The following is a 14567-nucleotide window of genomic DNA, read 5'->3' on the forward strand; positions in this document are numbered from 1 at the left end:
AATTAGTCAATAGAAGTAGTGTTCCGCCATTAGCGTGGAGTCAATCTATTGTCCGAAATATGGCAAAAGATATTGGATCAAAATTGAGAATACATAATTTCATAAAATGTTTTACATAATACAAAAATAATGTTTGAATTTACCAAAAAAGCGAAATGACTTAGAGAACGACCCAATATACTCGAATATATATGTATCTCAGTCTGAAAACGTTCCCGGCCAAAGCTTTGCAGGATTTGTGCTATAAACAACCTTTAAGTCGAATTGAGGTTACTTCTAGTGTAGCATTTCAAAAAAATCGATTTTTTTCATATTTTCAAAGTTTAACTATTTATTCGCTGGATCTAATCGAACAAAAGACTTTACACGAAACTTTAAATGCGTTTTTCTCAGACCAAACTTTTTCAATACGATACGATACCACGATTTCTTGAGTTCTACTGGACCGAATTACTTGAAATTTTCAGAGAATCTTCTTTATAGATCTCTCTTGGGTATAAACTAGCCTCATCCCCAATTTCAGTTTTTACTATTTTTAAAAAATACGATAAATATAAAAAAATGGTATAAAAATCGTTTTTTTTTTCAAACAGTCGCCATATTGTTAAAAAATTGTTTTTTACTTATTACTAGTTCATACAATTGCGACATCATTCATTAACTAGGAAAATTTAGATTATGGGTATGCCCATGTGCCAATTTTTTGACACCCTCCCCTTCATTAGCTGCCAGTTTTTTTAAATTTTAAATTTTTTTTTAAATTTTTTTCTGTCGATTTTTCGATGGTAAAAATATTGAATGCCTTTCTTTTACGACATATTAAAAATTACCTAAAATAATAAGGAAAAAATAACTAGGACTACTTCGAGTATACACAGACGAATAGACAGATAGATATGTCTAATTCGACTTATCACGCTGATCATTTATATATTAGGGGCGCAACTAAGCTCCCGCTATTTGTCAATAGATGGCTCCAGCATAGCGATGATCGATTTTGATATATCCAAAACGGGATAAACTTAATCTAAACATTTGAAAAAAAACTGCAAAAACTCCACATTAGTGACTATGTTTGTGTCTCATATAATTTTGGTTGAATATGTCCACTATTTTACGAAATAATCGATTTCGATATTAACGTCCTCGTGAAGAAAGGCCAAAAACCTTCGAAGACGGTGTATTGGAGACGTTGCTGGATCAGAATCCGTGTCAAACGCAAGAAGGGCTTGCTTCAGTCACCCGCCCAGCCATTTCAAAGCGACTACTATACAAGCACATGCGCGAAGAAAAAGAAAGTCTGGCTCAGAAGCAGTTCCACTCACAAGACGACATTGCTTGATTCTTGGATAGCACCACAAGATGAACAGTTTTACCGTAATGGTACTCGATCTTGGCCAGAAAGATGGAATAAAGTTGCGACTAGCCAATTGCGATACTTCGAATAATTCATTTGTAACCATTTCCGTACAATACAATTGCATTTTCATTAAAAGAAACAGCGATAACTCCGACATTTCCATCTGGGTGTTCATGGCCAACTTAATAAACCCGGTTAAGAGTATAAGACTATATTGAAAGCTCGCCTAGTGAAGGTCTCTTAGTGGATAAATATTTTTATGTATTTATTTATTTGTTTCTTTGTTTAAAATGAAAGGTCACAACTGAAATATGTTCAGTGTGTAGAGGTTGAAAATTGAAAAAAAGTGTAAGAACGGAGAAATTGTTAGCAAATCAGTCGAATTAGAGTAGTCAAAAATGATTACTGTATCAAATTCTCAGAAAATTAAGCTCAAGAATAACCAACAACAGTAGTAACTCTAGTTATATTATTCAATAACAATAAGGCATCCAGCAATCGTGTCGAATTTCTTGGCGTGTTGCTGAGATTTTCGAAATAACTGTCCGTAGCTTTGTCCCGATACTTTCCGAACTTTATTGCAACAGCAATATGCAATCTCCTTATGAAAGATTGCAATCCGAAAACTCCGCAACTATAAAATTATCATAAGACAACGAAATGGCGAATGGAAATATGGGTTCGCTATTTCTTTCAAATAATTATGACAGCATTTTCATTTCGGTTCATCATGTGTTCAACATATAGGAGCTTAGGGTAGTCATTACATCACAATGATCATAATAATGACAAAAAGAGAAACCGGTTTCAATCAAACCTTCTTTCAACTTTCCCTTTTAAAAAGGCGTCATTGGAAGAGTCTGACACCAACTAATCCGAAGAATTCATAGAAGGGCGGCAAAAATAGTCAATATCCTCTCATATTAAGGACTCTAAAACAGCTCCACACTTAATTTCGCTGCTTCCTATTAAGAAGACTAAGCTTTACCTCTACGAAATACAGGTGTTTTTGGAATATAAGCTTTTACAAAATCGCCCCAAACTTCTTAGAAGATAATTTGCAATTCTCACGGAATCTTGTGATAGCCAAAAGCAAGGTAAAGAGCTACAGCAAAACTGCCAAAACAGCTGAAACTAGGAGGGGCAACGTTAAGACCTTTGGACCACCAACGTAATGGACCTTATATGAATCCAGTTCTCTGTAGGAACTCCCTAGAGGACTGGAAGTACCATATTGCCCTGTGCCTCGTACTTCGTATACTAGGTTTATAGCGATATATTTATGTATGCTTTTGAATATTCACCATCCTTAAAGCTAAATAGCGATATCTTCAAATCATAATAAGAACTCTACTCAATTATTGTTCTGGATTTAAATTTAATAAATTATTTGTAAGAAACCTGAGTTCAGAGCAACGAGGGTCGCTAAAAGTGAGGTGTTCAAATTGAAATTCCTAAAAGCTCAAGAACTTTCGACTGAAATATTTCTCGTTCTTGTTATGGACGAATAAATTCATATCAATAAGCTGGAAACCAGATGATTGGCGCTTGATATCTTGGTCTCTTAGTATTACAGAATCGAACTGTCGAGTGAAAATATTAGCTCTCTTCGAATTGAAAGGTCCATCTCCGTGCAGTTTGGAGTTAAGCCTTTCATCTGTTATATGGGTTCCAGTACTAACCGAAGCAATACCAAACAGTAACTAAAAATCTCCGGGGATACATATGTATTGTAGGTATTCCGACGAAACCGCTGACACCGACAACGGCGCTTAGTTTTATCATTATTTCTATTAACACAAAGCTCCTGGTGATTTAATCTCATTGAAGATGAAATAGTCTTGTCAGCTCTCCATTAATTGAACCATCGGCTATGCGACGCCAATGAAAGGATTTCGTATGTTAATTAGTGTTGCTCGGCCATTTATTAAGCCATTCTGAGAACTTAACAGATTGCACTGACATCAAATTACACCTCACACACACATACATACGCAATCACAGCCTAACAAAATAGCACTTAGCACTTTCATACGCAGCGCGATTTGCATGAAATTATAAGAGCGTAGAGTGTACTCGTAAAATTTATTGTTTTCGTACTCCATCTTTGTCGTGTGTACTGTCGCCAGACAAGGTGACCATATCGATTTCACTAATTGCATTCACCAAAAGCGAACAAAGGCAAACGCACACACGCAGGAAAAATAGCTACAAAGCAAAAAAAAATTATAAGAAGTAAGGGAGTACCAACTTCGGGAGCAGCCCAACATTTTGTACTCTCATAATTTCCAAGAATCAAAGACGTTGAAATATTTTTAGGTGTTGGCAAAATTTTCTATTAAACAAGAAATCAACATCAACTTCGGTTGCACCGAAACTATAATACCCTTCACAAATACGAAAGATTCCATACAAGCACTTGATTCCGATCGTATACTTTGTATGACAGCTATATGCTGCTATAGTGATCCGATATCGGCGGTTCTGGTAAATTAGCAGCTTCTTGGAGAGAAAAGAACGTGTGCGAATTTCCAGATCGATATCTTAAAAACTGAGGGACTAAATCGACTTTTAATGTCATTTAAAGGTATCAGATATTAACCTATATATCAGAATAAAATTAATCAAACTATCGGAAACTATTATTAATATATGTGAGGATTAAAGCCAGATTTGGATCAATTTATGTATAATATTTTACTTAAGTGTTAAGGGGTTAGGGGTAGTCAGAGGCATGAAAAAATGAAAATTTTCTGTAATTTTTGTTTGCTATTAAATCATGTTATTTTACAAAAGTAGTAATATGGCATTATTATACAATGTTTTGACTTTTTAATTTCCAAAGTTATAGCTGTCTGTGTTGACTCAGTTCAAAAACAGGTTCTTGAGGTGACAATCACAAGTCCTTGGAGATTCATCTAAAATCAATCGGATAAAAAAAATTAGTTTTATAAATAGATAATCCTGGGCCTGGTCCAAGCTTTATTTTCAAAAATTAACAAAATGACGGCCTCAGGAAATTTTTTTCTAGATATAAACTGGTCTTAAAAAATCGAAATTTTTGAAAAAAAAATCCTTCTAACAGGCCCGAGTTTATTATGTATTTTAAAAGTTGTATAAATTTGATTAAAATCTACCGAACGGTTTTCGAGTTACAGTTGTCACCAGTTCGAAAAATAGAGTTTTGAGAAAAACTCATTTAAAGTTTCTTGCAGCTGCCGCTAGCTACCTGTTCACGAGCGCTTTGAAGTGCCCGAGCGCTTTTTGTTATATGTCGAATAACTCAAAAAGTAATTATCGCATTAACTTGAAATTTTCAGAGAATATTTTCAACATATTACAGTTAACGAAAACCCCAAAAAATCAAATTGATTTTGAAAATTCTGACTACCCCTAACCGCTTAAGCTAAAGTGCGTTCGGGAACATCTTTCATTTTCTGATAAATATTGATCGACATATCAAGTATAAAATAAACTGGAAGCTTGTCCTTATATTAGGTATATAGCGACTAGGAAGTTAGGAAGGAGGTATTGGACCGATTAGGAAAATATTATCTCTGAATTTCAATATATTTAACAAATTCGCCGATATCTATGGTAAAAAGTCAGCCATAGGCACTTAAATCCACATATTCGGTATTTGAGGACTTAAAAAGTTATTGTCCGATTGCGACTATTTTTAGACTTGAGATGATGTACTTTTAAGGCATTTTTTGTGAAACAGATGGAGTTAAAATTTATATTATATGGGAAATGGGCGTGGTTGTTGTTCAAGTACGCCCATTTTCGCATATGACATAGGATTGTCATAACAACGCTATGTACCGATTTAGTTGGATTTGGTCGAGTAGGTTCAGAGATATGTGATTTCACCTGAATGTGGGCGGTGTCATGGCACTTTTAGTAGTTTTTAACAAAACCGATATAAGGGGAGTGGGCGAGGTTATCATCCGATTTCATCCATTTTTACTTTCATTCTGATATCTTCATTAGTGCTTGATTTATATACTGTAAATTGAAAAAAAAAAATCTGGTGGCATTTAAAATTTTGTTATATGGGAAGTAGGCGTGGTTATAGTCCCATTTGAAAGTGATCGAGTAGTTTCAGAGATCTGAGACTTCGCCCATAAAGGGCGACAGATATACTTTAAACCTATTAGTAGGCGTGGTCGCGCCCACTTTTCAAAAAAAAGTTTTTTTTTTTTTTGAGATGAGAGATGTTCGTTCCTTCTGTAATCCTCTATAAGCAATTTATAGCACAATTTTTACTCAAGTTAATCGTGGACGGGCACATGGAGGGACAGACATCCAAAATTGAAATGAGGAATTTTCGTCATTATAAACATTTTGAAACATGTATTTAATTCTAGAATTATTTCGATTAGTTTTAGGTGCGACAAGCAACCGTTAGGTGAAAAAAGCTGTTATTCCTTGTACAACATTTGGCGAGAGTATAAATATATTGTATAATATCTATATAAGAGAGTATATAGCTACATCTATTTATATACATGCATATATTATAAACACATGTGTTGAAAAGAAAAGCATCATGCATTTAATTAAGCCCGTTTTGTATTATGTTATATGATACAATACATACATATAACACACACGCATACATACATACATACATATACTAATAATATGATATGTCAGTTTTTCGTCTTGTAAATCATTTTTGCTCCCATGGCAACTCCATAATTCGTCATCCAATGGTCAATCAGCTTAGCCACCAGCAACAACAACAATAATTGGTATGAAAAAACAACAGTCACAACAAACAAAAAGAAGTACCGACAATATGTCTTCGTAGCGCTTCAATAAATCCAAATTGTCTGTAGCAATTACTCAACGAACACTGATTAAATTATTACGCAACGACAGTCATAGTCGGGCATCTTATAATACTTAGATTTATCTACAATAAGCCCAGGCTAATGGGGTGTACTGCAAATTAACTAAATTAGAGCGAAAAGATGGAAAAAAAGGCAAATATTTAATACAAATGATTTCAAGGACACACGAAAAGCTGGAGTGTAAAAAAGCTCACAAAAATGGTTTGAATTGGAGGGAATATTTCACCATGAAACCAGTTCATGAAAAGGTTAACTATGGCAAGAGAACAGGAAGAGGTCGTTCACACGACAGTCGAATTTATGTAACCATAATGGATGCTCCCTGCAATTCGATACATAAGATAACAATCTGAAGGAAAGGCTGATTTTTTAGGCATGTGCAGCAATTTGCCGTATGTCAGCAATAACGCACCAAATATTCTCTTCTCTTCTGGATTTTATAAGTAAACTAAGATACTTCCACAAAATCTTTCATAAAGTGGATACTTATTCGGGTCTTCTTTGATATTCTACTCACACAGCTGCAATAGTGCCTTTGGTGCGCACTTTACGACGTCTCTGAGGACGCGCATTATCCACTAGAGTAAACGTTGTACGAAACCGATCCTTGCTTTTTCGAATTACCGATTCTGCTAAGCGATTATGTCGACCGAATATTGACGCAGCGCGATGCGTCGCGCGAACCAAACCATTATTTTTAGTAATAAATTTGCACGATTTGCAAACGTTGTTGCGGAGTAAGTCTGTTTATTATGAAATGGCAAACCAAACCGAGTATAAATCAAGTAAAAGCTGTCAAAAAGACCAACTCCGAAAAAAGCATTGCCTGATTGATAACCACACATCTAACAGTGGTTAAATGAGAGAAAAATTACATACTTACTTAATAATTATGTGCCGTAAAATTTGTCCAAGCCTGACTGTATGGAACTAAGCCATTACTTGGACAATGAAGGTAATTTTTATACGTCACTAGGTTCCATATTTAAACTGGGTGCGAAAAAAATATTCGATAATTTCTTTTCTTACATGGGAACAACCGTTTTTTATGTTGATGTGAAGTTTCAGCTCCATATGTCAATGAGTGTGTGTTTAGCATGGAAAAGAATTGGAGAAATAGTTTGCTTAGAATTTTGTGTTTCCAAAACAATTACGACTTCGGAATCATTGGCGAGTCTACTTTATCACGAACACACGTTTTTAAGTGACACGAAGTGTTCAGTGAAGGTCATGAAGTCAACGAAAACATGTCTCACACGAGTCGTCCATCCACCGAGGTTGGTTAATGTTTTGGGTATGAAGCGTGTCAATGCTAAACTCATACCAAACGACCTGAATCTTTTGCAAAAAACGACGTCGAGTAGAGAGAGTCGACATAATTGCATAGCTGAGGACCCCACATTTATCAAACACATCAATACTAGTATCGGGAGTGGGTTTATGAATATAACATCGCATCTGTACAAAACATCGAATCGGCCGAAACCGTAAGAACCACGTCAAAGTCGATTAAAAATCAAGGTGATTTTCACTGTTTTTCACAATTTCTTCAAACGGCCATAACCCAGCTGAAATACGACACAGCCAATAATCAAAATCCGTCAAAGAGTATATCGGAACTACAAATTGGTAATTCTTAAATGAAATTAAGCTGGTGACTTTATACAAATATTTGAGGATTTGAAGCGAAAAGTTCGAATAATGTGGGTTGACGAAAGATATTATAGTTGAAGGAATCAGAACAACAACGATTAGAGTATTTAAGTTTTCGAAGCTTCTCTTAATGTTCTAAGTAATTTTCGAACACAGATGTTCGAAAAGATGCAAAGCTAGAAATACATCTTCTTTGCGTTAGAAGAGCTTCGAATGTAAATTACCGGGTCCATATTCAACTCTGCAAGAGTTCAGCTTGTTTTGAAACTTTGTTGAAAAATGCGATAGAGAATGTATGAATTATAGAAGTCGACATCAATCGGATCTAAGGTAAATTCGCTGGATAAAAACTGTCTTCGAAACTGTGGAAGGAAAGTACGAGAAACCAACACATTCGCGGTTGAAGTAGACTTTTTCTAATTTTTTCTAATCTGATTTTAATTCCGACAGCGGCCGGTTCTACATTACCAGAATTGACCCGGATTTTATCCGGCCAAGGGCTGTTATTTAAGCGATTTAACCCTGTTTGGATCGGTAAGTTTTAGTCTAAGTTTTTATCAGATTCTAACTAAACAAGTTACCTTTGATAGTCTTGTCTCACACGTAGTAGGTCCACTTAAAGCTTAAGAGCCTAGAAATACAATTTAGACACGGTTAGAACGGAAAGCCTACGCATACCTCCATACTCACTACGGTACTAAATCACTTGAATGGGTGGAAATCCACTTTGGAGTTCCAAATTCTCCATGTTCTACACTTAAACCTCAAGAAGCACTTATTTAAAACAGCGACCGCAAATTTATTGGAGACACCGCTTTTCAACACCACATAACCATATCAACGGAAATATACATACATACACATTAGTAGTTAAGCAAGCTATAATAATTTACAACATAAGCGCATCACGTGCGCGCTTCAATACTTCAAAGGAAGGCCAACTGTGGCGTCTGCTTGCGGGAGACAACGAGTCTGGAAAACCGCGAGCCGCAGACCATACAAATTTCACTTTCATTTCTCACTTTGCTTACGCACCTTTTATATAGCGAATATAAAAAGCACAACAGAGGAAGAACAACAAAGCAAATTTCAACTAAATGTTGTTGTATTTTTGTTGTTGGTGCATAAGTTGCAGCGGATCCACGAGGTGGTATGTTGCAGGAAGCAGCTTCCGCTGGCTGTAGAGGTAAAATAACAAACAATATGCAACTCAAGTGCACAACTGCGCATACATACATATGTACATACAAGCATTATGTGTTTTATATATGTTTATTTCCAGATCGACATACACACACACAAACATGTGCACACACATATACATTTGTCAATAAATAAATTTTCGAGATCTGAAATGCCGTAAAAACTTCTCATTTTGAGGTTATGTATGCCTATGCGAATGACACTTGAATTAGTGTTTGTTTTTATTGTTGTTCGCGCAATTAATAATGACTTATCTTTTAACTGTTGCAATAAAATTAAATTCTTTATGGCCGAGTGGCAGAAAATTACAAGCAAACATGAAAACACACACATATACATTGTATATACACGTGTATGCATGTACATGAATGTATATACATATATGTTCTGTAAACATAAAGTAATATGATTGGCACTTGTTGCAGCAATGTAATTAGAAAATTCAAAATTAGTTAGACAATTGATTATCCCATATCATTAACAAATGATTTTAGCACTTGACAAACGTATAAATACATACATAAACACCTACACAGCTACGTACATACACATCTACACACATAAAAAAACGGAAATACTTCCTTAGTCATTGCTTATTGACTCATACTGTTGAGAATATGTGTGTATGTTTTTGTTAGTATGTGTTTAACGAACGTTGTAATGAATTAAAGTTACGTCTGAAGGTTTTTAACAACACTAACAACAAGTTATTTGTCTGAACATGCTGCTTACTTAATGCCTGAAAGAATAGCTGTTCTGCTAAACCAACTTATCTTCACATAATTTCGGCATCCGTTCAAACTTAACCAAGAAACTAGTGGCTGTGAATCTGAATTCACTTGAATCCAGGATATCAACTAGGCGACATGACTTCCCGCGGTCGATGTCGACATAGATGAAACGATTCATGTTCGCGCCTCTGTTTTTGGCAGCGGCAGAAAACATTCCGAGTTGACAATCCTTGGACGGCTATAAATACAAATATATTGTGCTAACTAAGATCCATAGTAAAAAAGTAGCATCAAACTATACCCTCATAATCATCACGATTGATAACTCACACAATTTTTAGATACAATATTAATTTTTTGTTCTTAATTTCTTAGAAAACACAATACTTATTCTATAAATGTACACACGAACATGCTCAGTCAATTTATATTACTAATTAACATATGATTTAAAATATTTAATGTATTTTCACCAGTCATCACGTGGCAAGCGATATGTAGAATTGTCGCTACGTACAATTGTCACACCAGCACCATAGTAAGGTATAACATAAGCTGAACCATCTGCCGGGCCCACAACTTGTGTAGCAATGAGCACAATGTCAATTAGTTGGCCGAGAAACATGCCACCAAGCGTACAAAACTTTATCAGCCCAATACCAGGATAACCTAAATAGAAGCGATCGACACCAAACATTCCCAGGAAGACGGACAGCAGTAGCGTGGTATCGAGGTGATAGCCATTGCTGAAAAAATTGCAATTTTAAACTAAAGAGTCTGACGGAACAGCGCATAACTTACGTCCATTTACAGGGCAAATCGCGCGTAAACGTGTTGTTGCCTGTTTCCGTGCAATTAATACCATCTACGGCTAAACACCAAACTTGAAGTGGAAAATCGAAGAAATAAAAACAATAAAATATTAGTTTGTATTTACAGTTACTTTGACTTACCTCGCGCTTTATTTTCCTTCGTACAACCATAAAATTGTTGCGTTTTGGGATCAATTTGTTTTTTTGTGGGATCTGGACAAAGATATTGTCCCATTAACAAATCATCGCAATCGTAATCGACTTGCTGTGTTATTTGTACACTTATTAAAACTAGTATTATTGTACTGAACCACTCCATATTTTATATATTTTATATATTTTTATATTTTTATAATAATTTTTCGCTTTTCAGGCAGAAGTTATTTCCAAGGATTCGTTTAGCTATTTTATAAAGGCAATGAAAACAGCTGACGAGACTATTTGTTTACAGTGGCTTTCAAATATGACTCTCAAGCTGTGTTTCATATGTCGGTCTTTTCCACAATACTTAATAAACATACCAAAGAGCTAAGGTACCTGTCAAATTTTCAAAAAATAAATATATACGCAGTGTAATAAATAATTTTTAAAACAGAAATTCTCAGGCTTTCTTAGAAAAAAATAATCCTAAATAATTAAGCATTAATGAGTTTCTTTAGTTAGTTTTAGTTTCGACGGTTGTATGACCTTACAGATTTAAGTTGCGTATACTTATGAAGTCCAACGATTTCTGTTTTTGATTTTCTATAACTAATCACCTATTAATCAATTATACATGTATGCTATAATGTAAAGTACAAATAGTTTTCTTTGCTTATATTACTTTATCAAGGTTGACAATTATTCTAGTACTGCAATCTTGCAATTTTTATCAAATATAAGTATTTTTAAATAAAACTCACCAAATACGATTTTTCTTTATTGCACCAGAGATAGTTGCTTGTTGAAAATATATTTTTTATACTTCAACATGACTTTTACACTACTAAGATGACCGCCTTTTAGTTCGTTCAGCGTGTCCGTTTTAAGACCATTAATAAAATGCACTTTCACTTTCGACTTTTGACCAAAAGTACTTTCGATAACACCTTTTTCACCTGTTGACAGTTCTACTTGCTTGCCTATATAGATTTCGCGATTACCTTGTTTAGAGAACAAATTTTCAACAATTGCTTCATTCTCATTTACAAGTCGTTGTATAAAGCCCTGCTTTAATTTACTTTTAAATACTTTAAAATTCGGAAGCACATCCAAAGTGTAGTTATTGGCATGTGTATACCATTGCATGCGTCCCCAAAACGCAATACGACAGCAATTACTTTGTGCATCCAAGTCCAACTTTGCCGCAATTAATGTAGCATTTGTGTCCGCCAGTATTGGCGTTTGAAATTCCAATAAAGCAAATATCATATATTTCGTTTGCGCACTTGTTGCTGGTTCGAGCTCTTCAACGAATTCATAGTCGTTATTTATGTCGAAATTTTCATTTGTTATATCATTCGCACTTCTAAATAAAGTAATATTTGCCATCACTGTATCGTGCCCAATTGTTATGTGAAATTTGCTTTTAGAACGTATTGCAAATTTGTAGAATCTTATTCGATGCACCCGTATGCATGCCGCATAAATATTGTGCAAATATCCTGGCTTTGTTAGTATGCCACGTTCCAACATTTTTGCATTGAATTGTGGCACACAAACTCCTACACGATCGCCCATTGCTGCCGATTGTACTGGTCGATGAAACATTTGTATTGACTTCACTTTGCGCTGCTCCTTAATTACAGGTATTTCCACTAGATCGTTAACGGCAATACTACCTTGTACTATAGTACCGGTACAAATAGTGCCTTGGCCCTTAATAGAAAAACAATGGTCCGTATACATAACCAAAGGTATCTCTTTGTTGCGATTAGGATACTCAATTTGCGAGATAATTCCTTTCAAAAGAGCCTACACGAACATTAAAGTATTAATTAATAAGAATTATAAATGTGTATTTGACTATTACCTCAATATTGATTTTCTGTACTGCCGATACATTGAAAATGCTGCTGGCAGGATCGAAGGTTGTCTGTTCCAACGTTTTTCGCAGTTTCGTATTTAATTTTTGCAACTGTACAACGCGTGTTGTTTCCTCCAATAAGTCTATTTTGTTTACAACCATGATCAATTTTCGCTGTAATAACTCGCCAATAACTATACATTCCGCCGTTTGTGTTTGTATGCCCTTCTGAGCATCAATGAGCAATAACATCAAGTCAATAATTTGTGCACCTTCAAAAAACCGATTTGTCAAAACAAGGCAATACTGAGTATAAGTTTTCCATACCTCCAATTATAGTGCGTATAAGACTTGCATGTCCAGGGCAGTCTACAAAAGTGAACTGCACTTTGTCGATATCCGGTGAAAGGCTTTTCCATCTTAACGGAGCTTCCACAACCACAGCGCTGAATCCCAAGTCTAATGTAATTCCACGTTCCTGTGACTGCGGATTTTTATCGAATGCCGCAGTACTTGCAATAGTACTTAAGGCGCGTGCCAAAGTAGTTTTACCCGAATCTACATGGCCTAGTAGGCCTATATTTATATTAATTATCATTTAATAATTTTTCTCAATTCCAATAAACATTTAAAGCGCGACAATTGTTTATGAACTGTAATATGTAATTTCATTGGCTTTCAAACTATCGTATGAAGTTACCACTGTTTATTGAGCATCAGTTAGTAATATAAATCTTATTGTTCCTCTTACAGTTTCTTGTATATATGGAGCGCAACTTTAAGTAAAACTTTTAAATGTTTTATTTTAACCAAAAGTCAGCAATTAACTGACCGCATATACCTATATAATAACTATAATTCTTATTTGATTTTATATTCTACACATCACTGTTGACGTTTTTTAAACATCAGATGTTCGCAATTTGTCAGTGGAGATATGCGATTCGCCGCCTAGCGCCCTCAAACTTTTCTAAATTCTCGGAGTTAAGATTTATTGTATATTTTGATTAATTTCCTATCGCATAACTGAATACAATAAAACTAAACAAGTTTAACTAAAAGAAATCGAAATCTTAAATATAAGCTGTTGAAATGACGAGGTTTGTTCAACTATAAAGCATTGTCAAACATTAACCTAAAAACAGAATCGCTAACATTCCCTTTGCTTATTCATATGTATACAGGTCAAATATTGAATTGGGCGATGTAACGCCACATAATATTAAGCAACTGAAAAAGCTCAACTCTGTTGTATTTCCTGTCTCGTACAACGAAAAATTCTACATAGATGTTCTGGAAGCTGGTGAGTTGGCAAAACTAGTATACTATAATGATATCGTAGTTGGTGCAGTGTGCTGCCGCATTGATACTTCCGAGAATCAACGGCGTCTATATATCATGACTTTGGGCTGCTTGTCGTCATATCGACGTCTCGGTATCGGCACTGTGATGTTCCAACATATTCTCAACTATGCTAAAGTGGATGGAAACTTCGACAGTATCTTTCTGTAAGTACAATTTTCTATTTAACATGCATGTTAAAAATTTAATTGCTATTTATCTTCTTGACAGGCACGTGCAAATTAATAACGAAGGCGCTATTGCGTTTTATAAAAAATTTGGTTTCGAAATTGTTGAGACCAAGGAACATTATTACAAACGAATTGAACCTGCGGACGCGTACGTTTTGCAAAAAACGTTGCGAAACACAAATAGTAATGCTAGTGGCACTATTAGTAATCACAATCACAATCCAGCTCATAGTAACGGACATTTGGACAAGAAGGAAAAGAAAGCATAATAAGCAGTTGAACAGAGTACAATTTGCATTCGCCAATACTGTTTGCTTCTAAGCAGTTTTAGTTATACCTAACAAAAATACAATAAAACAAAACACTTATTTAAACGAAGTACATTTGTTTATGTGTGTTCATATCGAGTTAT

At 35.0% G+C, this 14567-nt stretch overlaps 3 protein-coding genes across 3 annotated transcripts; 1 reads left to right on the plus strand and 2 right to left on the minus strand.

The window, feature by feature from the left end:
• Window positions 1-10140: 10140 nt before the first annotated feature.
• Window positions 10141-11164, minus strand: bisc (TM2 domain-containing protein 1 biscotti). The gene is made up of 3 exons (XM_014242130.3): window positions 10760-11164; window positions 10608-10689; window positions 10141-10552 (listed from the first exon to the last, which is right to left on the minus strand). Exons 1-3 carry the CDS (start codon window positions 10935-10937, stop codon window positions 10276-10278), a joined length of 537 nt encoding a protein of 178 aa, XP_014097605.2. The 5' UTR covers window positions 10938-11164; the 3' UTR covers window positions 10141-10275.
• A 360-nt stretch (window positions 11165-11524) lies between these two features.
• Window positions 11525-13457, minus strand: eEFSec (eukaryotic translation elongation factor, selenocysteine-specific). Its single transcript, XM_014242129.3, has 3 exons — window positions 12951-13457; window positions 12630-12895; window positions 11525-12571 (listed from the first exon to the last, which is right to left on the minus strand). The coding sequence occupies exons 1-3, from the start codon at window positions 13219-13221 to the stop codon at window positions 11537-11539; spliced, it is 1572 nt and encodes a 523-aa protein (XP_014097604.2). The 5' UTR covers window positions 13222-13457; the 3' UTR covers window positions 11525-11536.
• A 105-nt stretch (window positions 13458-13562) lies between these two features.
• san (Probable N-acetyltransferase san) lies at window positions 13563-14533 on the plus strand. The gene is made up of 3 exons (XM_070108916.1): window positions 13563-13723; window positions 13808-14131; window positions 14196-14533. The coding sequence occupies exons 1-3, from the start codon at window positions 13716-13718 to the stop codon at window positions 14422-14424; spliced, it is 561 nt and encodes a 186-aa protein (XP_069965017.1). The 5' UTR covers window positions 13563-13715; the 3' UTR covers window positions 14425-14533.
• The last annotated feature ends 34 nt before the right edge of the window (window positions 14534-14567 follow it).

This window comes from Bactrocera oleae, chromosome 4 (genome assembly GCF_042242935.1).
Source record: "Bactrocera oleae isolate idBacOlea1 chromosome 4, idBacOlea1, whole genome shotgun sequence".
Lineage (NCBI taxonomy): Eukaryota > Metazoa > Arthropoda > Insecta > Diptera > Tephritidae > Bactrocera > Bactrocera oleae.

Coding starts and splice junctions, on each gene's coding strand:
- bisc (XM_014242130.3), bottom strand. CDS start 10,937: ATGGAGTGGTTCAGTACAATAATACTAGTTTTAATAAGTGTACAAATA. Junction 10,690..10,759: donor GAAGGAAAATAAAGCGCGAG/GTAAGTCAAAGT, acceptor TTCCACTTCAAG/TTTGGTGTTTAGCCGTAGAT. Junction 10,553..10,607: donor GATTTGCCCTGTAAATGGAC/GTAAGTTATGCG, acceptor CAATTTTTTCAG/CAATGGCTATCACCTCGATA.
- eEFSec (XM_014242129.3), bottom strand. CDS start 13,221: ATGATAATTAATATAAATATAGGCCTACTAGGCCATGTAGATTCGGGT. Junction 12,896..12,950: donor TATACGCACTATAATTGGAG/GTATGGAAAACT, acceptor GGTTTTTTGAAG/GTGCACAAATTATTGACTTG. Junction 12,572..12,629: donor TACAGAAAATCAATATTGAG/GTAATAGTCAAA, acceptor ATGTTCGTGTAG/GCTCTTTTGAAAGGAATTAT.
- san (XM_070108916.1), top strand. Junction 14,132..14,195: donor AACTTCGACAGTATCTTTCT/GTAAGTACAATT, acceptor TCTTCTTGACAG/GCACGTGCAAATTAATAACG.